At 48.4% G+C, this 23,624-nt stretch overlaps 7 protein-coding genes across 7 annotated transcripts; 4 read left to right on the forward strand and 3 right to left on the reverse strand.

The window, feature by feature from the left end:
* Positions 1–536: 536 nt before the first annotated feature.
* EDB82DRAFT_572150 (uncharacterized protein) lies at positions 537–2,901 on the forward strand. The gene is made up of 2 exons (XM_025729568.2): positions 537–1,300; positions 1,356–2,901. Exons 1-2 carry the CDS (start codon positions 927–929, stop codon positions 2,446–2,448), a joined length of 1,467 nt encoding a protein of 488 aa, XP_025588780.1. The 5' UTR covers positions 537–926; the 3' UTR covers positions 2,449–2,901.
* Positions 2,902–2,967: 66 nt separating this feature from the next.
* Positions 2,968–5,141, forward strand: EDB82DRAFT_533497 (uncharacterized protein). Its single transcript, XM_025729567.2, has 3 exons — positions 2,968–3,558; positions 3,611–4,213; positions 4,264–5,141. The coding sequence occupies exons 1-3, from the start codon at positions 3,082–3,084 to the stop codon at positions 4,987–4,989; spliced, it is 1,806 nt and encodes a 601-aa protein (XP_025588779.1). The 5' UTR covers positions 2,968–3,081; the 3' UTR covers positions 4,990–5,141.
* Position 5,142: 1 nt separating this feature from the next.
* EDB82DRAFT_489621 (mediator complex subunit MED14-domain-containing protein) lies at positions 5,143–8,860 on the reverse strand. Its single transcript, XM_025729566.2, has 3 exons — positions 8,010–8,860; positions 6,771–7,957; positions 5,143–6,716 (listed from the first exon to the last, which is right to left on the reverse strand). Exons 1-3 carry the CDS (start codon positions 8,487–8,489, stop codon positions 5,324–5,326), a joined length of 3,060 nt encoding a protein of 1,019 aa, XP_025588778.1. The 5' UTR covers positions 8,490–8,860; the 3' UTR covers positions 5,143–5,323.
* Positions 8,861–9,455: 595 nt separating this feature from the next.
* EDB82DRAFT_422511 (glucose-6-phosphate 1-dehydrogenase) lies at positions 9,456–11,175 on the reverse strand (the record flags this gene model as incomplete). The annotated part of the gene is made up of 5 exons (XM_065607619.1): positions 9,456–9,574; positions 9,624–10,563; positions 10,614–10,958; positions 11,011–11,031; positions 11,107–11,175. 5 exons carry the CDS (start codon positions 11,173–11,175, stop codon positions 9,456–9,458), a joined length of 1,494 nt encoding a protein of 497 aa, XP_065465760.1.
* A 3,098-nt stretch (positions 11,176–14,273) lies between these two features.
* On the forward strand, positions 14,274–14,999 carry EDB82DRAFT_521252 (60S ribosomal protein eL33; the record flags this gene model as incomplete). Its single annotated transcript, XM_025729562.1, has 5 exons — positions 14,274–14,298; positions 14,397–14,406; positions 14,585–14,680; positions 14,742–14,842; positions 14,902–14,999. The coding sequence occupies 5 exons, from the start codon at positions 14,274–14,276 to the stop codon at positions 14,997–14,999; spliced, it is 330 nt and encodes a 109-aa protein (XP_025588775.1).
* Positions 15,000–20,786: 5,787 nt separating this feature from the next.
* EDB82DRAFT_471986 (uncharacterized protein) lies at positions 20,787–22,131 on the forward strand (the record flags this gene model as incomplete). The annotated part of the gene is made up of 4 exons (XM_065607970.1): positions 20,787–21,069; positions 21,137–21,220; positions 21,274–21,390; positions 21,443–22,131. The coding sequence occupies 4 exons, from the start codon at positions 20,787–20,789 to the stop codon at positions 22,129–22,131; spliced, it is 1,173 nt and encodes a 390-aa protein (XP_065465761.1).
* A 572-nt stretch (positions 22,132–22,703) lies between these two features.
* Positions 22,704–23,486, reverse strand: EDB82DRAFT_489643 (uncharacterized protein). The gene is made up of 3 exons (XM_065608358.1): positions 23,114–23,486; positions 22,965–23,056; positions 22,704–22,911 (listed from the first exon to the last, which is right to left on the reverse strand). Exons 1-3 carry the CDS (start codon positions 23,206–23,208, stop codon positions 22,784–22,786), a joined length of 315 nt encoding a protein of 104 aa, XP_065465762.1. The 5' UTR covers positions 23,209–23,486; the 3' UTR covers positions 22,704–22,783.
* Between the last annotated feature and the right edge of the window lie 138 nt (positions 23,487–23,624).

Consider the following 23,624-nt stretch of genomic DNA (forward strand, 5'->3'; position numbering starts at 1 on the left):
GTTATTTTACAAGATTAGTATCCATTAAGTACTTATGCGACGAAACAAGCTCGGATGCCCACTATTCTACAAAGAAACGTCATTCAGTTGATATTAATGGGAATATATGTTCCAAAGAACCTTTGTCAAAATAACGCAACTTCACTGGCTTGGTAACTAGGTGGGTGAGGATACCCGAATTTGCCCAACAGTACCGTACGAAGCTTTATTAGTTCGTGACAATTAACTTATTATCAAAACTCTCTTTTTAACTTACTCAAATTCGAATTCAAATTGTTGTCACCACTTTATTGTTAGTGATGTAAATGTTCATATATGACTAATCGCACCTGTATCCTTTTGTTGGCCATCGAAACTTCTGGTCCGTGTCAGTACGTACACCGGTATTTCTTTTTTGTAGGCACTAGATAGCGAACAAAAATATACAATGGAGTCTTTATTGGCTTTGAATAACACTTAATTTCATTGTCAGGCATATAAAGTTAGTAACACAGCTGCTAAATTTTATCAAAGAATAAACATGTCCCTTTTGTTTTGAAAGAACAAAAAAATTAAAATCACAGACTGTTATATCACGTGACCGCACTGACCCAGTTCTTGACGACCTCTGCTTCTATCAGGCAGACCTTTGCCAACTCCATCTCTATCTTCAACAACCTCAAAACCTTGCTCCATTGCTAATTCGTACGACGTCGCTACAGCATCAAATCACGACCCATTCGGCGACTAATCACACACGTCCTTTGCTCAATTGCGACAAGTCTCTTGCTCACGCGACGCGCATTACTCTCCATATATTTTATTACTTAACAACGCGTTTTTGACTGGAAGCTTTGCATTCAATCCCACTTCGCGGTGAATTCTTCCTCCACCCAAAGCTATCTCAACATATTCAAACCGCCCTCACGACTGCGCAGCGCTTCACTATGCCCGTCGAAGTCAGCCTTAACACGCCCCTGGCGGAGGCTCTCAATGCTGCCATTCAACCCAAGCTCGTCGAGGTTGGATGGGGAACTGGCGGTGCCGATGATTCCGCTCTAGCAGAGTATATTGTCCTCATGCTGGTTAATGGAAAGACCCAAGATCAGATTGCCGCAGAACTCTCGGGAGACCTACTTGGTCTTGGATCCGACGACCCCAGCACCCGCGATTTTTCTCAGTGGCTGTTCGAACAGATCGACGCTCTCAACACCCAAGTCAACGGCGGCAACAACGCAGGCCCCGGAGCAAACCAAGACCCTGCAACAGAAGGCGAGATGGATACCGACATGAATGCAGGCGATGTCTCAGAACTGAATGCGTAGGTCCCCTTGGTTATTTCCCCTTGCCCAATTGTGATTACTAACCTTTACAAGACCTACTGGCCCACGCTCAATGCGCAACGGTGCCCAACGAGGTGGGCGGGATAAGCGCATGTTTGGACAGATGAACAAAGCGATGGACCGACCTGGCGATTCCGCCCTTCACCGTGTTCGAGGCCAGACCGGAAGCGAACGCATCAATACCCACGGCCGAACACCGCCCACTGGTCCCAGAACAGGTCGAGGTGGAATGGGGCGAAACAACAATAACCGTAGCGCCAACATTCAGGCTGGTCTGGCCGGTATGGCCGCTGGTGGCCCACAGCCGTGGATGATGCAAGGCGGCCAACCAAACTCTGCCGAGCTTGTTGCCCTTTTCGAACAACAAAATCAAATGATGTACCAGCTATCACAACAACTCATGAACAATGGCGGACATCAGGGCGGATTCGGGCAGCAGCGCCGTGGCGGAAAGTCCCTATTCGACCGTACGCAACACCCTGGCAGAGGTAACTACCGCAAGGGCTTCAACGATCGACAGGGCGGTAACAACGCTACTGCTGGTGAGGGTGAGGGTGATGATGTCAGTATGTCTGGCGAGCCACGCGAGCCACCTAACCCTGAGGATACGGTATGCAAGTTCAACTTACGATGCACCAACAAGGATTGCAAGTTCGCTCATCAGTCACCTGCCGCCCCTCCTGGAGCATCGGTCGATGTCAACGACAACTGCAGTTTCGGAGCCGCCTGTAAGAACCGAAAATGTGTTGCGCGACACCCCTCACCGGCGGCTCGTCTTGCACACCAAAGCGAGCAGGACTGCAAGTTCTTCCCCAATTGCCAAAACCCTCAGTGCCCCTTCAAGCATCCATCGATGCCTCTCTGCCGTAACGGTGCTGGCTGCACAAACTCTGACTGCAAGTTTACACACGTCAAGACAAAGTGCAAGTTCAACCCGTGTCTCAACCCCAATTGTGCCTTTGCGCATGAGGATGGGCAGCAAGGAGGCTTCAAGGATAAGGTCTGGACTGCTGGCGAGGGCACTGAGCATGTCAGTGAGAGAAGATTTGTGGATGATGGTGTTCCCGAAGAGCTCATCAAGGGGGAGGATACTGACATTAATCAAGATGCTGATGTCATTGTTTAGAGGCAATTGAATATAGAGGAAAAGAAGAAAAAGCGAAGATGGCTTGATCGAAAAAAAAAAAAATGATCACGATACCCATGGTCACAAAATGTCCAGATGCCGGTGGATACTAGGATACGGATTGACGAGCCGAAGAAAGGGGCTGTAAATGAAGGGCATGTACTTTTACGTTAACTTTGTAATGTCTTTGGTCGAGGTGACAGAGCATGGAAGGGCGTTTGGGGGTTTGATATTATTTGGTTTCATTTTGACCGCTCAAGTCTTGTTTACTTGTATATAGATAGAGATCGAGAAGCAAAAAGGCCACAGACCCGTGCATCATGACGCTTCAAAGCAAGATGCGCGGAGGGAGAATGCAAACATCAGGCCCACGGCTATCCCACACTCAATACCTCTGGACCCTCATCGTCTGTGATATTGCATGTCTCCAGACCACATGTGCCCATTGTATCCATTAATCGTCTAATTGACATACTTGTATTACTTCCTCCGCGTCGTTGATGACGCACACGGAAGAATACCGGCTCATGCCGCATAGCACTTTACCACTCCACCAACAGTCTCCCCATCTTTCTTGTTCTCGCAACGTAACATAACCTCAACGTTTCGACCATGATCAATTAGTCTCTGACGATGAGTCACAGCCGAGCAGAATCAACGGCTGTAGCTCTCTTGAGCTCAGCAGCTCATTCAACAACGAAACCCCACCTCCGAGTCCCTCTCTGTCGACTGAATGGCTTCCGCAACCTTAGCACCTGCTCGGCTTCGGCCTTGACCCGGCGACGACCGATTATCGCATGCAAGCATACACAAAGCTCCAGAGATGGACGGAGATATGTGTCGCAGGCAAAAGATGCAAACATCGCGGTAATTGGAGGTGGATTAACTGGTCTTTCGGCGGCATACTACCTCGCAAAGAAGCTCCCCTCGACGACAAAGATCACCTTGTATGAAGCTAATGATCGGCTAGGAGGTTGGATCAAGACGGATAGAGTGCCGGTGGATATCGAGGGCAAGAAAGGAATTGTGTCTTTTGAGCGCGGTTCCCGGTCGTTGACGTCCCTGGTTGGCAATACCTTCCGCTTCGATGACCTTGTCCTCTACGATCTTGTGAGAAATCTCTTTGGCAATATGAGAGCTCAACTAATACAACGATATCTAGACTCTTGACCTTGGTCTTTCTCTCAACTTTCCTCCAGCCAGGCCGCGATATGTCTATTACCCCGACCACCTTGTTGCCACGCCCCCGAACATCAGCATCTTCGATATTCTCCGCGAGCCTCTCTATCTTGAGAGCTTCGGCGCAGGCCTCGGGCTTATGATCAACCAACTGCGCAAGAGACAGCTTCCTGCCGAAGACGAATCTGTCGCCGATTGGCTTTACAAAGTCACCAACAGTCGCAAGGGCATTGGCAACCTAGCCTCAGCCATGATGCACGGCATCTACGGCGGCGACATTAACAAGCTAAGCGCTCGAAGTGTCTTGGATCGCATCTACTGGGGCTGGTATATGCCGAACCCTGGTTTACATGCGCGTCCAATGCCTTTACCTGAGCAGCTGATTCTCGAGACGCTGGGGCAGGATCGACAAATTCAGAAGTTGGCTCTGGAGCCCAAGTCTACGCTAATAGATTTTGGCGACAAGGGCATGGAGTCGCTGCCGCAAGCGATAGGTGCCGCTCTGCGAGACCAACCTAATGTCACAATTATGACCGGCGAGGCTGTCAACGATATCCAGTATGATGAGGCCAAGAAACAAGTCCAGGTAGGCTTCCTATCTGACCCCCAAAACCCCTTATTAACAGTGCCCTATAGATCAACAGTTTCAACACCCAGAACGAGGAGAAAAGTAATTCACAGGCATATGACAAGATCGTTTCAACGCTATCCGCCCAGCATATCGCCCGACTCGCAGGCGATAAAGTGCAATCGCTCTCCGCCGCACACTCTGTTTCTGTCATGACGGTCAACATCTGGTTCCCTCAGGAAAACCTGAAGCCTCCTGGTTTCGGGTACCTCATCCCAGACTCCGTTGAACCAGAGCTCAATCCAGAACATGCTCTCGGTGTCTTCTTTGACTCAGACGTTGGAACTCGGTCCAAGGACGAACCTGCTGGCACCAAGCTCTTCGTGCTGATGGGCGGCCACTACTACGACCGTCCTGGCGTTACTCCCCCCACTGAGGATGAAGCCATTGTTCAAGCTCGAAACCTACTTGAGCGTCATCTCGGTATCCCTCGCGATGCCCCCGCCTATGCCACAGCAAACTTTGCAAAGGAATGTATCCCTCAGCACAATGTCGGCCACCAGGACCTCCTGCGCAACGCCCACGCTGAGCTGAAGCAGAACTTTGGCGGACGCCTCGCTGTTGCTGGAGGCTCATTCCATCGCATTGGCACTATTGCCAGTCTGCGTTCTGGCTACGATGCTGCCGTTGCGACGAAGAATGGCCTTGAAGCTACCGGTCTGGAGTATCTTGAGACCATTACGGAATTTGCGGTTGTGCCAACCGATATGATTCCTGTGCGTCTCTTCAAATAAATAAGGGGAGGGCATGTATGTATACCAAGATCGATGTTATCAAAAGCGGGCTTCGACTTTTAATCTGGGACTAGAACTGTGTTGTCACTTAGAGCGATAGAAGGAGATGAGGTTACAGTGCCAGTTCAATGCTAAGTATCAATTGAAATTCTAAGATGCTTTGATTCGTAATTGATGTCATGGTATTCCGTGTGCATATGGAGGTATCATTAAGCTATCACAAAAGTCACGTCCACCCGCTTCATATAACCCCCTTTTTCGCCGCCTGTCTAAAGTCTCCTACAAACTCCAAAATTATTAAAAGTCACTGCCGTAGTAAAGCCTCGAGGTTCTCCTATTCCAAGACGACCACCTCGGAGTTGTTCGGGAAAGACGATCCGGCTAGTGGTCGAATAGCTTCGTCAATAGCAAGAAGAAGACTAGCAATGCCGTCGTGTGGTCTTCCAGCCGCACCGGTAACGAGACCGGTCCATTTCTCCCCCGTTGCTTCCCATACGGGTTTAAGCGCTTTTGAAAACTCATCGTTTGACACGGAAGCACCGTTAAGAGGCTTGCGCATGATATGCCACCACGGCTCGCCTCGGCGATGCTTGATGTGGGCGAGAAACGTGATGTCGCAATGGATCGGATGGTTTCCGGGACCAGTTCCTGTAACAGAGTACTGAATTGACATCTCATCCACAGAATCCATCATGAACCTGAACCGTCCCTGATGGCGTGATTCAACATCCCTCCATGTTTCTCTTATTTTCTTGACCGCTTCTAGTGCTGGTAGGGACCCGGGAAGCCAGTTCATCAGAGCCCCGATGCCATTGGCACCATTAACAAGTTTTTGCATCAAATTGGTGACCGGAAGATGAGGGTTTGTCTCGCCCATGACAAGGTCAATATCGTTTTGGGATAGGTTGAGTGTGATCCTCCAAAGTCGAGAGGGCTGGTCCTTATTACTAACCTCCGATGCCAGAGGTCCGTAAGAGAAGGTAACTTCCTTCAGGCTCACTGACTCGGCTACGATCGATTCCTTCGCCTTGTCCATCGACTCGAAGAAACTGACAAATCTATCAACAGCCTTGACCCGAGCCTTCAGGCTCTCCAGCATAGACTGCCCAATACTTGAACGCATCCGTAAGCAGAACTCGCCTGTTCGGGCATTCCAGGAAACGTCGCGACCAACCATGTGGCTTTTGAGCATGGCAAACTTGGCCGGTCTTCGAACCTTGATAATGGCATCAGATACACATGCAAAGGGAATATCTGACTTATCATCCCCTGGCTTAGCGCTTTCGGGGCTAGTGGATTCCGTCTCTGCCGGTTGAACTCCCTTGAATCTGACCGAGACGATATCATTCGCCCAAGGTTGTTTGGTAGAGATACCTGATGCAGAGGCTGCTCGTACGGTAGAACCGAATTTGCCAGACTCAGTGGCGCCTGCGGTCTTGGGGTTGTCCTTTTCGGCATTGTCAAACACCATGGACGGGAAGATTCCTGAAAGGGCGATCTCAAGTGTTGGGAGTCGCACTTGTTGCGGAAGCGACCAGTTATTCGCGCCATGCGGTTTGAACTTGATATTCTGCTTATGAAGCTCTCGCTGATCCACTGCTTGCGCAATCATGCCACTTGCGAATAAGGTCAGGTTGTTCCAGAATTCGTCATCAAGACGAGGATAGCCCTTATTGAGAGGAAGCTTTGATGCCAGTCGAGGTGCTTGACCAGAAGCATTGCGATTCCTATTGATTTTGTCAGTAAATATGTCAAACTGCAGCACAGTGCCATCAACTTACACATCAACAAGCCACCAGACATCCCCGCTTGGACTCAGCAAGACCATGACAAACCAGTTGGCTTCCCACCCAGCTCTGTGTAGCCAAATGGTCTTTGTCCATTCGCGGGTATTGGTTAAAGACCTTAGCTCGTCTTTGTTCAGGGGACTTCTCTTGATACTCCAACCCGTCGTACTTCCTCGTCGGCTCAGCTCATCTTCCATTACTGCGCACCGCACATTCTCTAGACAAGCTGCGCCATCTTCCGCAGGATTCTTTCCATTATTAAGTTGGTTCTCTGGGGACCAGGTAAATTTAGAATGAGGCTTGACGGCAAAGACGCCAGTCGTCGGCTCGATAAGTAGGGTTGCGCTGTCCTTGAAACCGACCCGCATGGTTAGAGATGAAGCCGCGGGGTCGTCTTGGGAAGAGCGCAAAACCATAGCAGCCTGGCGATTCTGGAATCGAGGGAAGGACAGCAGTTTGCTATGTACACTGCCCAGAAGGAAGTCGATATGGCGGCCAATAACCGTTTTCATCAGTGCTTCTGCCGATAGGTTGTCGGCATCGAAAGTGATATTTTCGCCCTTTACTTCTTTATTATCGCGGTACCATTTTGCTGTCAAGTGACTCGATAATTTCGGGTCAAGTTGGCCATTTGCCTTCTTCCCACTGGTCACAGCAACCGAAACCCAACTCTTCGGGCTACCTGGCTGTGCTCGGGAAGTCCAGTATTGAATAGCCAGAGCTCTGTTCAGCGGCTCCACCTTGAGTGTGCCTGTCCACGAGCCCCTACTCATTTGATTCGCCTGTCGTTTGAGCTCGTTGAGTTTATGAGTAAGAACCAGTTCGTGAAGGAATTGATAACAGCCGAGCAGTCCATCTTTGCTGAGAATGTCGTTGACGTGACTCTCCAGGTAGTTCTTCAGTCCTTCGGGTATCGATGATGCTGCTGGTCTGAATGCGAACCGGAAGTCGATAAACCAAAACTGCTTCTCAAAATCCTCGTCTGCAATCGTGAGATCCACCTCAAATTCCCCAGGTACTGTAAAAGTGACTCGGCCCGAATCGATCTCGTAATTCCTAAAGGGGTATGGTATCTTGTCGAAATCCTCGAGATTTAACCGTAACGATAATTGAGTGTTCACGTCGCTCATCCACTGGATTTCTTCTTCTCGTGTTAAAGGAGGCGGCTCAATATAAGAGAGCTAGTCGAACGTTAGCTGAAGTCAACATACTTTGGCGATGCGCAACACTCACGTCGGGCATCCATGCAGCCTCTCCAGTTGACAAAACCTGGAGGGCTGTCTTTAAATCAGGACTTGGCATTCTGGCAAAAGTCAAATCCCTCTTGACATGACCCATAACATCGAGAGCTCCGGTAAACAAGACCTCTTGGCCTTGAAGGTGGAATCTCAGGTCAATCAGTTGGCTGACCATATCGGCCTTTCGGCTCCATTCTGTAATAACAAGCGCCTTGACCCATTTTCTGTGCTCCCTCATGGCAAAATTCAATATTGATGTCTTTTTGGCGATGTTTTCGCTCGAGGCGTCATCAGCTTCGCCGTTCGGTATCGTTGAGTTTCCGTTCATGGCGGCAGCAGGCAGAGGCATCTTCGCCAATGCGGCAATCTGGTCTTGGAGCGCATTGTGTGTTGATTGCGCAAGGCGCGTAAGGACCTTTGAGAGTGGTATGTAGCCCTGTGTGATGTGGACTATTTCGCCAGCAGGATCGCTCATGCTGGAAGGAATGCAGAGAGGGCGTGATGATGGTTGTTGTTGATGATGTGAGGGCGGAGCGTTTGGGCGAGAAGTCTTCGGGAGGCGCTGAGGTAACGACAGAAGACCGGCCAGGTCATATGAAAAGACGCGCGCAAATCATGCGTAAAGAGACAATGACGCCGCGATTATACTTTCGTGTAGAGGCGTCGTCTTCTAAAGTGGTGTTTATTCGGTCGGCGGAGCGGTTTGTATGGTCACTATTGAAGGAATCTCGATTGATGCGCTGGGTTTGGACGCTGGAGACGCCTGGTCATGTGATAAACCGTGCACAAGCCAGCACAAAGGGACTGCACAAAGGTTGCACAGGCTCGGGTTAACTTTCTTGGACAAGGAAGACTGATAAAATTCTATTTTTATTAAAACTGGTATCGAATACTTCTGTGAGGTGTGCAGTATAGGCAGTCATGACATTCTCAAGGTCTTTTAACACCGATGCGCCTCAAAACACATGATTGTGCCATGGCCTGATAATGGTTATGCTTACACATGTCATCTGGGCATATATCGGATGTGGCGCTCAGGGTCTTATTGGCAAGAACAAGCTAAAAATGGCTAAGAAACTACAATTTGCGCCTGATTGTTTATCCAAATTGCGAATTGAATTGATTCAAGTTGTTATTGAAATCCGCATCTACTTGAGCATATCATAAAGCCATGAGCAAAGCCTTCAACGTAGACACCTCTACGAAGTCCCCAGAAGCAAGTGGCCTCCATTATTTCGCCGAAGTCCCTGCCGTTCCCGTCGTCCTTTATATAGAAATCATTCAGTTGTTTTGTTGCCTTGTTAGGCTCGGGATATCATAGTCCGAAATCGGTCGCGGCTCCCATTGTGTGGGAGGCGTCATTAACTTGATTATTATCAGCAGCTTGCACTCGAAATCCTTTCGCACCCAGGTGAGCCATACAGGATGCAAGTCATCACACTTACAACTTGTTGGGGGCAGCAGCAGCGTTGGTGGTTGGCCATTGGTAACCAGCAGCGTCGCTGAACTTGTAGCCATAAGACGAGGTAAAGTCGTCAAGGACAGCAGGGCCACGAGAACCTAGAAACATCAGTTAGTCACGTCCAACGGAGCATATACTGATGCATACCATAAGGATACTCCATGGGGATAATCTCCTTGTTGTCGTCAAGGTAGTGGAGCAGTGGTGTGAAGATGCGCCAACTGGCATCAAGCTCATCATCACGAACAAAGTTGGACTGGTCGCCCTTGAGGCAGTCAAGAACAAGCGACTCGTAAGCCTCGGGAATCTTGAGGTCGGAGAATCGTCTTCGGTAGGTCAAATCAAGCTCGGTGACGACAGTTTGCATGCTGAGACCAGGCAGCTTGGAGTTCATCTTGATGTAAACACTCTCGTTGGGCTGGATACGCATAACAAGCTCGTTTCGGGGAATGTCCTTAAAGATACCCGATGTGACATCCTTGAACTGGATTCGGATCTCGGTCTTTTGCTCATTGAGAGCCTTTCCGGCCTTCATGATGAAAGGCACGCCGTCCCAACGCTCGTTCTTGATGTAGGCGACCAGAGCGCAGAAAGTTGGGCATCGCGAATCCTGGGGAACGGTGTCGTCCTCGCGATAGGCGGGCTTGCTACCGTCGAGAGACTTGCCGTACTGACCGATGATGACGTTCTTGGGCTCGATAGCTGGGATAGCGCGAAGGACGCGGACCTTCTCGTCACGGATGTCCTCGGCGTTGAAAGAAATAGGCCGCTCCATAGCCAAGAGAGTGAGGACCTGGAGGAGATGGTTCTGCATAACGTCACGGACGATACCGAACTCGTCGAAGTAGCCTCCACGTCCTTCAGTACCGAATGGCTCCTTGAAGGTGATCTGGACGTTGTCGATGTGGTGCCGGTTCCAAGTAGCGCCGAGGAAAGAGTTACCAAATCGAAGGATCAGGATGTTCTTGACCATCTCCTTACCAAGGTAATGGTCGATTCGGAACAGTTCCTGCTCGTTCCAGTCAGGCTCAAGGGACTTTTGAAGCTCGCGGGAGCTGGCAAGATCCTTGCCGAAAGGCTTCTCGACCTAGGGCGGTTGTTAGCCATGACATGACGACTGGGTGAGAGATAACGTACGATGACACGCGCGATGCCGTTCTTTGGGTAACAGATCTTCTTGAGGTGCTGAGAAACAATGGTGAAGACACTGGGGGGGAGCGCCATGTAGAACAGACGGTGGTTTTCGGGGCGATCCTGCTCAACCTCTTGGAGGTGCTGCTCGAGACCCTGGAAGGACTCGTCCTTGTCGTACTGACCAGAGACGTAGGTGCAAAGCCCAGCGAAGTCTTCAAGTTGTTGCTCAATCTCCTTTGTAGGGGTCTTTATGTATGACTTGATGCGTCGAATATATTCGTCGTGGTCCATCTTAGTACGGGCATATCCTACAATCTTGACATCCTTGGGGAGGAACTGGTTTCGGTACTAATTTATCATTAGCCTGTGAAGTCCTTAAGAACCATTAATTAACACTCACAAGACCGAAAAGTGCAGGATACTATCATGGAGCAAAGACAGAAATGTTAGTATGAAGCACAATCGAACATGAGGGGCTATGAGGGGAGCTCCCCACCGTCTTCTTTTTCGCCAGATCACCAGAAGCACCGAGCACGACAATTGTCGTGTTCTGCTTGAGCTCCATGCATCTATAAGGATACTTGCGTCAGTAATCAACTTTTATGCTCTTGGTATGGCAATCTCGGATTGTAAAGTGCAGACTCGCGATGCGATCGCAAACCGCTCAGCGCGAGCATGATAGCTTGGTCTAGCTAGAGCGCAGATACACTTCCATGGTGGGGTTGAGAATTGGCAAGAGGGAACACCTACGGATCCATTGTTGCGTTTTAAATTTGTGAGAGAATTGGAAAGTGAGAAGCAACACGGAATAGAAGGAGGAGCAAAGTGGAGGGAGGAAGATCTGAGAAATGGAATGGGAATGGGAATGAAGGAGGTGACGAGGTTTTGCGGCCTCGACGGTTTTATGACGACGGGAGCACTTATCCAACCTAATGCCCGCCCCAAGGTAGCGGGAGCCAGAGCAGTCACAGCTGGGGGAGCTAACAAATCGGCCATTCATTGGGTCCCTGCGTGAGCGACGGGGCTATGATGCAGTAGGTCCCTAGCAAAACAGAAGAGTGGGTGGGTAAAGGATCCATGGGATAAAAAAGTGCTGTTGTCGTTCTGGGTACTGTACCTTGCTTGATGGCCTCCACTTTATCTCATGGATACCTCTACCTGCTGAACATAAAGATCTGGTTTGTACCGCATACAGAAATCCAGGAGCCATGGTGGTGAGAATTCATTAATTAGAACACAGAAACGATGCCTAGGAGGTCCCCATGGAGGTATCACGGACAGCCATTGGTCGCTGAGGGTATGGAGGTAAGTAGCATTGAACCATGACCCCCCAATGCGTCAAGTTTTGGTTTTGGGGGCTTAAAGTCTTTACTGTTCGTTTCCTCCTCGGTGGTTCTATCCCCGGCGTGTCGCAGATTGTTCACTTTCTATTTTGCCTGAATTTGCACCAGAGCGCCTGGTGCACAAGCGCGGAGACCTGTTCGAAATTGATCTCTCTTGCGGGCCAATTACTAGACGCAAGCGGCCGAATCGTCTCCGTGCTTTTGGGGCCATCCAATGCTACACAGCGCAATGTCTGACTGGATCTGTCGTGGGCTTGACGTATGGTGTTTCCACATCATGCTAAAACACTTTTTTGTGTTATCAACCGCTTATTGTTTAACCAACTAATACTGCACCGTCATTAATAAGTATCAGCCCTTCCCACCTCTATATTCTGTGCGATATCCTCTTGCGATTCATTGTCTAGCTCGCATCGAGCTCAACGTTAAACGTTGATAGGACATTGTCAACCGGTATAGTAACTAACATTACACAAATTGGTCTGTGTCGTGAGCATTACGAAGCACGTTGCTTCTCCAACTAAACATCTTTGTCAGCTCCTCCGGCTCGCCCGGGACATCCATAACTACCAAGTCCTGCTACTTACATTGGCTTCAGCGGTGGTGGCGGTCTCTGGCTTCCATGTCTAACCAAGAGGGTTCCATGACTACAGCCTGAGCTTGAGCCCAAGCATTCTGCCGCACCGCACCCCAACGTAACAGGGACGGCATGGCATACTGTACACTTTAAGATCCACTTGGCCCAGGCGCGACTTGATTATCAAGACGTCAAGCAAGGCTTTCAAAAGTATCGGTCATCTCGCCGCTTGTACGCGGGATATAATCCGCTACAAGAAATGCAATGGCCGAATCAAACATCCATGCAATATTTACCTAGGCCTGTCGGCTTCTGGCTGTTAGGTATAGTCCACTGTTCTTGGTTTCAAACATCTTTGAGACGCATCTGAATCTTGTATCAGCAGCGGCCACCCAACGCAATAGCCATGACGCGCAGATCCTCTCCTACACATTTAATACTGACCCCCAAACCTGGAGCTCGTAACTCAGCGGCAAACACGCATACTAAAACCCGGCTTCGCGGCGTAACCGCGGTGTCTCGAGGCATTCTCCATAGTTAGTGATGGAAGGTCTGTGACTTGCGGCGCTTTAACTTGCCAACCTAGGTCTACCACAGGGAGACCCTAGTTAATATCACGTCAACTCAACAACTTCAAGATCAGCTCTGCCGAAGACTTTACTACCTAGTTATCGGATAAGTTAGTTGGGGCCAATCCGATCACCTCCCACTCACGTCTGCAAACTTAACCAACATCCAATTGTGCTGTGATCAGCCATATAGTCCAGGGTCTCAATTTGTCATCCAATATCATGATGCCTAAATGTTGAAAACATGAGGCGTATCCTTGAGAGAAAATAAAACCCATTAAGTATTCACAATATTACAGACGTTCTATTCAAACAATAATTCACAGTGGACATTTTCCTCTTTGCTTTCCATCGGGATTCGGTAGTTTTTCACGATTTTCAAAGTCGCTTTCCATGCTCGGACACCAAATTCCGAACTGCTTCTACACCAGGGTCCATCATGATATCCGCACCAACCCCTCCCCGGTGTCGGCTCTGGATCTGATACTTCACCAACAAGCTATAGGCGAAAAAGGTAAAAGACCTGCTGAGGTACTGCATGTAATTGTTGAAACTAGGGTCATTAATCAAGGATTGTTCAACTACTATTGAGGGAATTTCTCCTGTGGTATCCGTACACGGCAGCTCTTTCACCCAGACATAATATTCGTAGGTACTCAAGATATCGAACAGGTTTGTTGAGAAGTCATTACCAATCTTCTAATCACACAAGTTAAAGACAGCAGTGGCCAGAGCAGAACCTAGATAGTTCACAAAACGTATTGTAGTCAAATTGGAATACTAGAAATAGGACTGCCTATAATTTTCCAGCCCATGATGAGTTCAGGTTCTGGACTGATAACCAGCAATTCTGGATTCTTCAGACTTGAGTCAATACAACGGTCATGATCATGATAGCAAAAGCTTGGTAGCGGAACAGCAGCAGTCGCAGTGACAAACAGCGCGGGGAACTGAGGCTGAATTGGAATGAGGCTGGATAGATGTGGCGTTCAACCCTAACACGTGATTTTGGGGCTCAATCTCGAATCGGTCGCACCATCCGGGCTCTCCACTCCACTCAGACCTCACCAAACGACGCGCACCCACGGAACGGTCTTTTTGTTAAGACAATTCCTCAGCTCCCACTACTAACTTGCAGGTTGTTTGAGAGGACGGAAGTCATACCACAGTCAAGATGCCTTCAGAAGCCGGTCACCGACGTGAGTTTTCCCTACGTGCCAAAGACAAGACGAGACAGACGGCTTGCGAATTTGGAAATTTGAAATCTGGTTGAACTTGTTGCTAACTTTGCCAATAGTATACGTCAAGTGAGTAATAATTCCATATCCAGCAAGCCTGGCACGCACGCGATATCAGAAACAAGCGCTTGCTTCGACAAGCGCACACTCCCATCCCATTTTTTCCCGATATCGAATTTCCGCGAAGCCAAGCCACGGCACGACGACAACAATGCGATAGAATTTTGGACTGACGATGATGGTTTAGGGGACGTCACCTGAGCTACCAGCGCTCTCGTCACACCACCCGCCCTGCTACCAGCCTGATCAAGATCGAGGGTGTTGACGACACCAACGCCGCCAAGTACGTCTACACTGCGATGGGATTTTTTTTAGTCGGTCTGGATATTGACAATGCATGATAGCTTCTACCTCGGCAAGAAGGTCGCTTTCGTCTACCGTGGCCAGAAGGAGATCCGCGGTACCAAGATCCGTGTCATCTGGGGCAAGGTCACCCGTCCTCACGGTAATTACACTCGACTCGATTCACGGTGAAAAAAGGCACAAGCTAACCCGTCTCCCCAGGAAACTCTGGCGTCGTCCGCGCCAAGTTCACCTCTCCTCTCCCCACCAAGTCTTTCGGTGCTTCCGTTCGCGTCATGTTGTACCCTTCGTCGATATAAAAAAAGGGCTTCGGGCTGGAGTTGGTAGTGAGGGGCGGCTCTCATTTGGCTGCATTGGTCGAGGCAAGGATAAAACATACTGCCTTGCTTTGAGGCATTCAATTCAAAAAGACGTCAAATCCCAACCCCGAAAAAGGCTCTTTACACCTGAGCTACTCGTTTTGATGACATAACTTTATTCCCCTTTCATGCAACGGTTATCGGAAATCGATCCCGCCCAGAGCATTCCACTGGGAGGGGAGCTTCAGTGATGGAACACTTTCTGGCGGTTGGGATTGGGACCGGTGTTCGGAACAGGTCGTGAATAGGGTACAAGCGAATCATCGATGAAATGCCAGGTCCAGGGCCTCTATTACGGCAGTACACAACGTCCCTGAAAGCTGGATTGTGATTTGACTCGTATGGAGAAGTTTTGAGCCATGGTTGGCGTCTAATGATGAATCAGAAATGTCTTTTAAAACCACACAACCACACAACACATGACAATAACCACTTCCATGGCCTAAATCGTTCCCCATTTGGCAGTTGCACAGATCCAAATGTCTACGCCAGGTTGCCTCCATGTGCTCCATTCCGATGTTATACCTTGCTGTTTTTGTTTTGTAAAGTTGCACAGAACTTGTAGAAAGCGTGCTTCCATGATACACAGCTACCATTGCCAGTGCCGTTGTTTCCAGAATTGTGCTCGACATCAAGTGCACGTGCTAAGCGCCATGACTGTCAGACTCAGGCTGAAGTCAGCAGACTGTTGCTGTCAGTAGTTAATGCTTTATGTTAGTTTGTCGTGGTTGTGTGGTAGCGGGTTAAAGGCCAATGTCGTTCTGATAGAAGAATTATACATCGGATATAGTTGCATTCATGCTATACACCAATAGTTAGATGGCGGTGCTTCCAGGGTGGCCTCTTAACGTTGCTTCTCTCAAATACGTAACGCAATGCTGGGTGTACATAGAAGCTACCTAGATAGACACTCAACCTGGCAAATTGTGATAACTGAATCTCGTAAATAACAGTTGGTACATTACACAGCATGGCGCCTTAAGCACGCCGTCCCTGATCTTCACACATCAATCAGGATTACGGAGTATCCATAGGCTACTTAGTACTGTCGGTTTGATACCTACCTAGGCACTCAGTCTTGTAGGTCACGGCTTCTAGGCGTGCAACATTTCAAATTCTCACTTTTTTGAATTTTTCTTTTTTGTCATTGCGCATGTAGTTTTGTTTGAACAAATATCTCTTGATGGCAAATATTGTTGCCTTGGTGATGCATCATTAAGCCAGGGTCCTTCACCCGTCAATCTCGGTGTACTATTATCAATCAACCTATCTCGACTTCAATGATTCCAAAAAGCGGCTCGTGTCCAAGCAGCATGTTTTATCCCCTGTTTCAATGCAAACGGCATCCTATAATATACGGTACAAGAATGTAATGATATCAAAGTCGCCAACGGTTCACAACGAAAAGGCAACCTGTTCAAAAACAATATGGGCTACAGGCCCTAGAATACACAGACAGATCAAAATATCTTGCCGCCATTAAGAATAAATACAGACTTCGTGTCTTCTAAATTACACTGTTTTGCCTTGTAATGAGAAAGAGAAAAAAAACACAATGAGCGAAATGACTCTTATCAAGGATAGAACGAAATCCGTCGTTGAAGCAATTTGTCAAGGCCCAAGCAGACAATGTGCCATACCATAACAGATAGAACATGTAGGCACAAATATCAAGAGGTCATAGATCACTTAGTTACCTCCAGTCCCGGCATATATTGGCCGTTTCTATCTGCAAATGCCTTGGCTAGTAAGCAATAATTTGTTCCGTAATATGCAGCCAGGGCCAACACTCGAGTGTTACAATAGTCGTAGACCAAAGAGTTAATCCTAGGAGTGATATTGCATGGGTAGCGGTGCAGCCTGCATATTTGTTGCAGCCCAGCCGGAAGAGCCGGTTGTGAGAGGATTATGCGTATGGCTGGTAAGGACATTTTGAGTTTATGCTGCTGAGTTGAAGCCTATCAACCCAAAGGACTCACTTTTTGAGGTTCAGCTCCCATCCATCCTTTTTAGTAAGTGCGTTTCAGGAAGAGACATTGGAAAGAAACAAGGCAGAGCAGCAGCTTATTATGTATGGTTATTTATTAGCTCTATTCTGTCCTGGCCATCAACAAACTGATGTCTTTATCATCCTTGAACGGTTACTGCCGTGGCTTGAGAAAGGCTTAAACCTAACTCAACACGGTTCAAAATTCAACATGGCAGTGATCGACCCAGCCTATTAGCTTTTGTCCTAGTGCCGACCAGGGTTCTTGATTGTCTCATCGGGAAGATATCCCAATTGCATGTTTTCGGATGGGGAATTTAGAAGCTAAGAAAGCCGCATTACAAGGTTGAGTACTCCGTATCAGCCTGTTAATTGGGAGTTTCATTCGTCCTAGAAGTCAGAGGATTGACGTTGGAAATGTCTATACACTCTATCATGGTGGTTGGCGAGTAAAGTCTAATATGATGAGCCGACCACAGAAATGGCAAGTCCAAAATTAGGTACGTATGTAGAGATAGCAGGTCAAGTTTAATGCCTCCTGCGTAAATAGCCAAGAGACTAAGCAATGCCATTCGTTGGGAATCAAGTACCAGCAGGTTTTTCATTAAAAAAAAATGCAGTTAAATGGCGTTTGTGAAAGCAGCCAGGTCAAGTCAAAGGCCCGGTGGCAGGGAGCATCGAGATTTAGAACGGCAACCCTAATTGTGGCTGAGTCGGTTTTCGCCTTGTATCTGCAGTCTCTTTTCTTCTTCTTTTTTGTATGTGTGTACATACTCTTCTAGTGTTACTTTCTACCACTGCGAAAGCGAAGATGGTGTGTGGGGGGGCACCTAACACGAGATAAAACAGGGGCGGAGCGATGGACAACGTCAAGATGACCAGCCGCCAGCTTCATCAGGAATTGTTGGGGTTATCCCTAGCGCTGTATTTGGTAGGTTCTCTCATGGCAAGAGCACAGAACAGCACAACACGCACGGAGAGAGTAAGACAAGAAAGACTATTTATTCCGTTGTTGCTACACAGGCATGAAGACTTCTCAAGGATGGAGGACACGGCTTGGCATGGCATGACATGACATGGCATTAAGAGCACCACTTCAGATACCCATGAGGGTTCTTGGCTTTTAGTCGGATGGTCGAGACCGGTTTGTTATGCGGGTACGATGAGTACAGTACAGCATCCATGCGAACAAAGTGAATGAGAGTTTTGTCTAACCTATTGACTTTCCAAATGGGTGTAGCTTTAGGCTTACGACGGTAATGGAGAACCCATTAAGCTAATTGCTTTAGCATCAAACTTAGCTACACAAGGTGCCTTTCAAAAACTAGCCTCGAATAAGAATTCAAGGTACCGAACTTTGGTGCAGACGGTTGCATGCAACACTGTAACTATGTTCTTCCCACCATTGGATCACAAAGCTTCCGTATCCTCGTGAATGGTAAGCAGAGGACACAGAAGACGTGGCTGTCACCGCATACATGGCGAAGCTGTTCCAGTGGCCGGGGGAAGAGAGAGAACGACGCGTCATGGCCTGACGATCTGGCATGTCTCGATTCTGCCCGAGCACTAAGCCAGTCATCAGACGGCTGTGTGGCCTTAGGGCTACCTCTCATCCAGGTACTGTACAAATGCATCAACCAGATCTAATGCAGAACAATACCGCCGTAGCCAGTAAAGCAAGAACAAGATAGCCAAAGCTAGTACAAACAGTACCATTTGTAGAGTCGTTGCCGTAGCTCTGGGGCAGTACGCGTATGCAATTGCCTCCCAATTGGTTCCAATCCACGTACCAATTGTACATCCATTACCAGGATTGGTGTGGTGTTGAGCCTCAGACTGATCTAAAAACTCAGTTAACGATGGGGAGCGTTTGTAAACGGAAGTCACAAGGAAGCCGATGAATGGATAAACACGAGTTTGATGCGATGGAAGGTGCGGCAACCTGATGGAAGCGGATCACCTCACTTAAATACGACTTGGTCGCCAGCTTTCCTTTATCTTCCTATATAAAAAAAGGCCTCCGTTTCTTCTCTTTCTCACTCTTATATTCCCTTGAGAATAACTTTCTCTCGCTTTCGTCTCCTTCGTTTGTCTTTCGTTACCGGTATTGCGCCCGTTTCAACTCAGCCCATCTCTTCGACGGATAACCGACAACTTAGCTGCCACCAGCCAACCAGCCATCCATCCATACCCGCCTATTTACTAATATATCCCCAGTCGAGCAATCCCGAATCCTCGATCCATGGTCAAGACCCTATTAAACAAACGATTCCCTCTACAGCAATTAGACTATCTGCCCGCCATCCCCAGGTTTTCATCTCATTGCCCTCGGCTTGGCTGCACCAGTTCCACAGACAACCGAAATACAGGGCAGGCAGGGTATTTCGAGAGAGAAAAAACCACTTCCATTGATCCCGGCCTTCAAGGAACCTTCAACTCCATTCCATCGTTTCTTAGTGACTCGACAACACGCGAGACTCCACCACGAGCTTCGTACCCCTTGTACGTCAGAGCCAGCGCTATTTGAGTCTGAGTCTGAACAGCAGCCACTCCGGACGATTCTTCCGAGCACGATTCAACGTGGCACGGCTCAAAACCCTCCCTAGATTTTGCGCACCAGTCGACACTAGAAATTTGCAATCGATAGTGACGTCAAGGAACAGAAGCAGACAAAAAAGACTCACACGCCAACGCAAGGACTATTGTGTACAACTGTTTGGCAGAATTGCAGAATCTTCTTCGTTTGTTGGTACTCCATCCAAAAGAAGATAAAAAAAGATCAGTCAAACCGAAACGGGATAAGACCGATCACCACAAAAAACAAGGACGGATCGCAAAGGTGGAAGTCAATTCACGAGGATCAGTCGTCCCAGCCTGCACATCCCACATCATTATCACGCAGCCACAGGCACTAGCAGCAAAACGTACTCCGCGCCACCCTAGCTTACTTTGAAGCGCGACCCGACCTTGATAGAGCAAGCACCGATTTGGACCGCCCACATCCCAGTCATTTTACCGGACTGTTTCACGGCTCAAGACATCAGTGCATTGCTCGCTTGCAACTTTTGTCTGACGGTTGCTCAGAGTTAGAGAGCTGACCCCAGTTAAAGAACACAGGCCACGGTGCCAACGAATGATTCCATTGTTTCGTCCTGCGTAAGGTCAGAAACAGAGACACCGGCCGCCACCAGCCATACATCTCACCTCACTTAGGCGCGCAAAATACGGTATCATCGTCCAGTCTTCCTAGCCACTCGTCCCTTAATAAGTCCAGCTGTACCTTGCTATTCTTGCACAGCAGACTGCAGGCGCCAGTTTACGAGCCAACCCCACCCACTTCCCGGTATCCGGTCTAAAAACGCAACGACACGTACCTTCAAAACTTTAGCACAGGCAGACCACATATTATTGTTTGAGCAAGCCCCAGCCTCTTTTTCTTATCAGAACCTTTTACGCCAAACAACTCCACCCAATATATCCGTCTCGCTGGTCCCACGACAATTTCTGAACTTCCTTGCTAGTAGCCGTTTCGTCTGGTTTCGGTGACTTCTCCCCGACACAGCCTACTCCTTGCACTCTCCAGCTCTTATCCACCGTCTCCATCGCATCGGTCGATCGTCTGCAACTCTCCACTCTCTTATCACCCTGAGACTCTAATCCTCAAGGGTAAGGGCCATTCGGAGATCCATCTGCCAAGCAATACGTCTAATAAAACAGTCGTGCCCCCAAGCGCCGCAACCATGGCGACCTCCACCGAGCAGTATCGTCAATACCCACCAGCGCCGGCGAATTATCCGGCGCAAGAACATTATCAGCAGCAGCAATATCAAGCAACGGCCCCGTCCTCGCCGCGCAAAACTACACAGAACCCGCCCGCTCATAGCAGAACCTTCAGCTTTCATTCTCAAAAATCGCATAAGAGCTCTGGCAGCAAAGATTTACACGAAACTCACGCCGAGAAGGAAGCGAAGCGTTTACATAGCACAGCGGATCCCACTTTTGCATTGAACGAAGCAGAGCCTTGTATGTCATCACTTTCCCTATCTTGATAGTTCAAGGCAGTGACTATTCACTAACACAATGGTAATAGCTGCGGAAGCCGCCATGATGACCGAATCGAATTTCGCTCCGTTGCGATCTATGCAACACAAAGACCCATATGGCAATTCCATCGGTCCGTGATCTATTCCTATTGTCCCAAGACGGCACCACTGACAGTACAAACAGAGGATCCCGACAAATCGAATCCGACACGAAACAGATGGGAGCGTCCACTCGACACTATTCGAAGTTTCGAGGCTGCCATTGACGGAGGATACTCTCGCAAGTCTCTTTATCGAGCTGGTATGTATGAAACCAATGAACGAAGCAACACGATTTATTGACTCCGGTGCAGAAACAGATTCGCAAGCCAACTGGAATAGACGCAACAGCTCGTTTAGTAACCAGCCACGATTCCCTCGCGATAGTTACTATGGCAGCCGCCCTATGTCTCTGAAGCCAGAAGGCAACCAGTATGACACAGGGTCCCGAAGCAACTATTTTGATGGCCAGGCTTACAGCAACGGTTATGGCACAGGTCCATCGCGGCAACGGATGTCTAGAATGCAATCAGAGCCGCAGTACCAGAACGGTCACGACCAAACCATATATCCCCTACCCAACAAGGATCGATCTTACGAGACCGTAGCTTCTGCTGCGGGAAGCGGCCATTCAGACCACGCAGGCTATCAGACAGATCCCACGAGCAGTGACAACAGTTCGATTGATCGGACTATGCCGGCTAAGCGCCGCGAGCCTTTCAATGAGTATGCGTCAAGTTCTTCCCAATACCAGCCAGCAAATCAGTCACGCCCCTGGCCTACTCCTAGCATGAATGGCAATGCCAGCTATCCTCAGATGCCACCACCTTCCCATGCGCAATCAGCTCCGAGTCAGGACCAGGCTCCGGTTCCTTCTCAGAAGCAGAAGAACACTCTTTTGAGGAGAACATCTACACAGCAATCAGCACAACAGCCCCAACAAACAGCTGGCGGGGATAAGCGCAAGAGTTGGTTTTCTCGTAGGTTCAGCAAAAACTCTTGAAAACCCAGCGATCCGGCAACAATTATACACGTTTGAGATGTAGACGTGTGAAACTTACGCAACAGCCACCCACTCTCCTTTGTCGATACCCGTTTCTTTGATGTTCAGCGTCGGAATGCCATGATCAGATAGCGCTTAACAGTTCATGTTACTATTCAACGAATTTTTACGATGGACGCTGGAGTATACTGTTACTACTTGCGATTTGCCCTTGCAATGGGACCGGATGAGCGAGCTTTGTTTTTTACTTTGGTCAAATTGGTTTGAGGTTGGGATGACTAGGGGTATTGCCACTAAGACAAGGCGGCACATTCCAATTTATCACGATGGTACATTAGCACACGAAACTGTACGAGGCGATGGCAGGCTGAACTTTGTGCAACTGGTTCCTTGGAGGATGTCCTTGAGATGCAAAGCAAAGGCTAGATCTACCGCCACGATCACCATTAATTACACCCACTCCCTGAGACGCACATAGCACATACACGTGGCTGTAGAAATCATCCAGACATGGCGGTCTACCAAAAGGCAGGCTCATAAAGATAACATGAGAAAATAATTGACATTAATGACTCAAAGAATAGTTGTGTGTGCAAGGTTCACAGTTGTTTGAAGTGAATTTTGGCGGCAGTAAGAAGCCACTGTTTTGTGTCTACTTGTCCTTCTTGTTTTCAGCCTGTAGTTGGTCCGACTGGTCCTCCTTCATAGCAACAACAATGTAGCCTATGAGGACGACGTTGGCCAATACAGCAGCCAAACCGCCGGCGAAAGAAGAGTTGCCTAGGCACCGTTAGTTTGAATTCTGACACGCAGGAATGTGCGAAGAGACTTGCCATTGAAAACATTGTTGACGGTAAGGAAATATGAACCAATTGGCAGAAATACCATAGCAAAAGTGAAGGCCAGAAGCTTGTAAATTACTTGGCTGTTATATCTGGTCAGTTTTGGTCGGGTGAGATTGTTGAAGGTATTTAAGGCTTACCTGGGTACAGCAGGAGCAGTGCTTGAGGTTTCGTCGATAGGATCATCCTTATCGAGGAATGTCTTTTCAGTAGCAACAATACGACGGGTGGCCATTTTGAGAAAATATTACAAGAGTTCAACCTCTTGTTGGGACGGATTGATGACGCTGTCTGTGTCGGGGTTGAGTTGAGGCTACCTAATTCAGACCTATGATTGAGAGGGTTGAAAGTTGACGTCCCGCTTGCACGTGCAAGCAACTGGAAAAGCACCTGCCATGTAATGATCAACGCGCAAGAGAAAAGTAAATTCTTTGTTTACACAATAGTAAGGCGCAACTACAAAGAATTATATCAGATTCAATTATTCCTATATATGTTTTCTCTTTATATTCATAATTGTTCTTAATATTAGAATTCGTTAATGGCCATCTCTACCTAACTACAGTACCCATATAAGCTATTCCATTCCATTTGAGTCTCACGTGATTTCGCGATTCATTTTATGCGGGTCGCGTCTCGAAGCGAGTTTAG

Source organism: Fusarium venenatum (assembly GCF_020744135.1).
Source record: "Fusarium venenatum strain MPI-CAGE-CH-0201 chromosome Unknown EDB82scaffold_1, whole genome shotgun sequence".
Lineage (NCBI taxonomy): Eukaryota > Fungi > Ascomycota > Sordariomycetes > Hypocreales > Nectriaceae > Fusarium > Fusarium venenatum.

Bases quoted from the DNA above. Each gene is read 5' to 3' on its own strand.
- EDB82DRAFT_572150 (XM_025729568.2), top strand. From the start codon at position 927: ATGCCCGTCGAAGTCAGCCTTAACACGCCCCTGGCGGAGGCTCTCAAT. The intron at 1,301-1,355 runs GTAGGTCCCCTT...AACCTTTACAAG, and splicing joins GATGTCTCAGAACTGAATGC to ACCTACTGGCCCACGCTCAA.
- EDB82DRAFT_533497 (XM_025729567.2), top strand. From the start codon at position 3,082: ATGAGTCACAGCCGAGCAGAATCAACGGCTGTAGCTCTCTTGAGCTCA. The intron at 3,559-3,610 runs GTGAGAAATCTC...AACGATATCTAG, and splicing joins ACCTTGTCCTCTACGATCTT to ACTCTTGACCTTGGTCTTTC. The intron at 4,214-4,263 runs GTAGGCTTCCTA...AGTGCCCTATAG, and splicing joins AGGCCAAGAAACAAGTCCAG to ATCAACAGTTTCAACACCCA.
- EDB82DRAFT_489621 (XM_025729566.2), bottom strand. From the start codon at position 8,489: ATGAGCGATCCTGCTGGCGAAATAGTCCACATCACACAGGGCTACATA. The intron at 7,958-8,009 runs GTGAGTGTTGCG...ACGTTCGACTAG, and splicing joins AGGCTGCATGGATGCCCGAC to CTCTCTTATATTGAGCCGCC. The intron at 6,717-6,770 runs GTAAGTTGATGG...CAAAATCAATAG, and splicing joins GTCTGGTGGCTTGTTGATGT to GAATCGCAATGCTTCTGGTC.
- EDB82DRAFT_489643 (XM_065608358.1), bottom strand. From the start codon at position 23,208: ATGGCCACCCGTCGTATTGTTGCTACTGAAAAGACATTCCTCGATAAG. The intron at 23,057-23,113 runs GTAAGCCTTAAA...CAGATATAACAG, and splicing joins ACTGCTCCTGCTGTACCCAG to CCAAGTAATTTACAAGCTTC. The intron at 22,912-22,964 runs GCAAGTCTCTTC...AACGGTGCCTAG, and splicing joins CGTCAACAATGTTTTCAATG to GCAACTCTTCTTTCGCCGGC.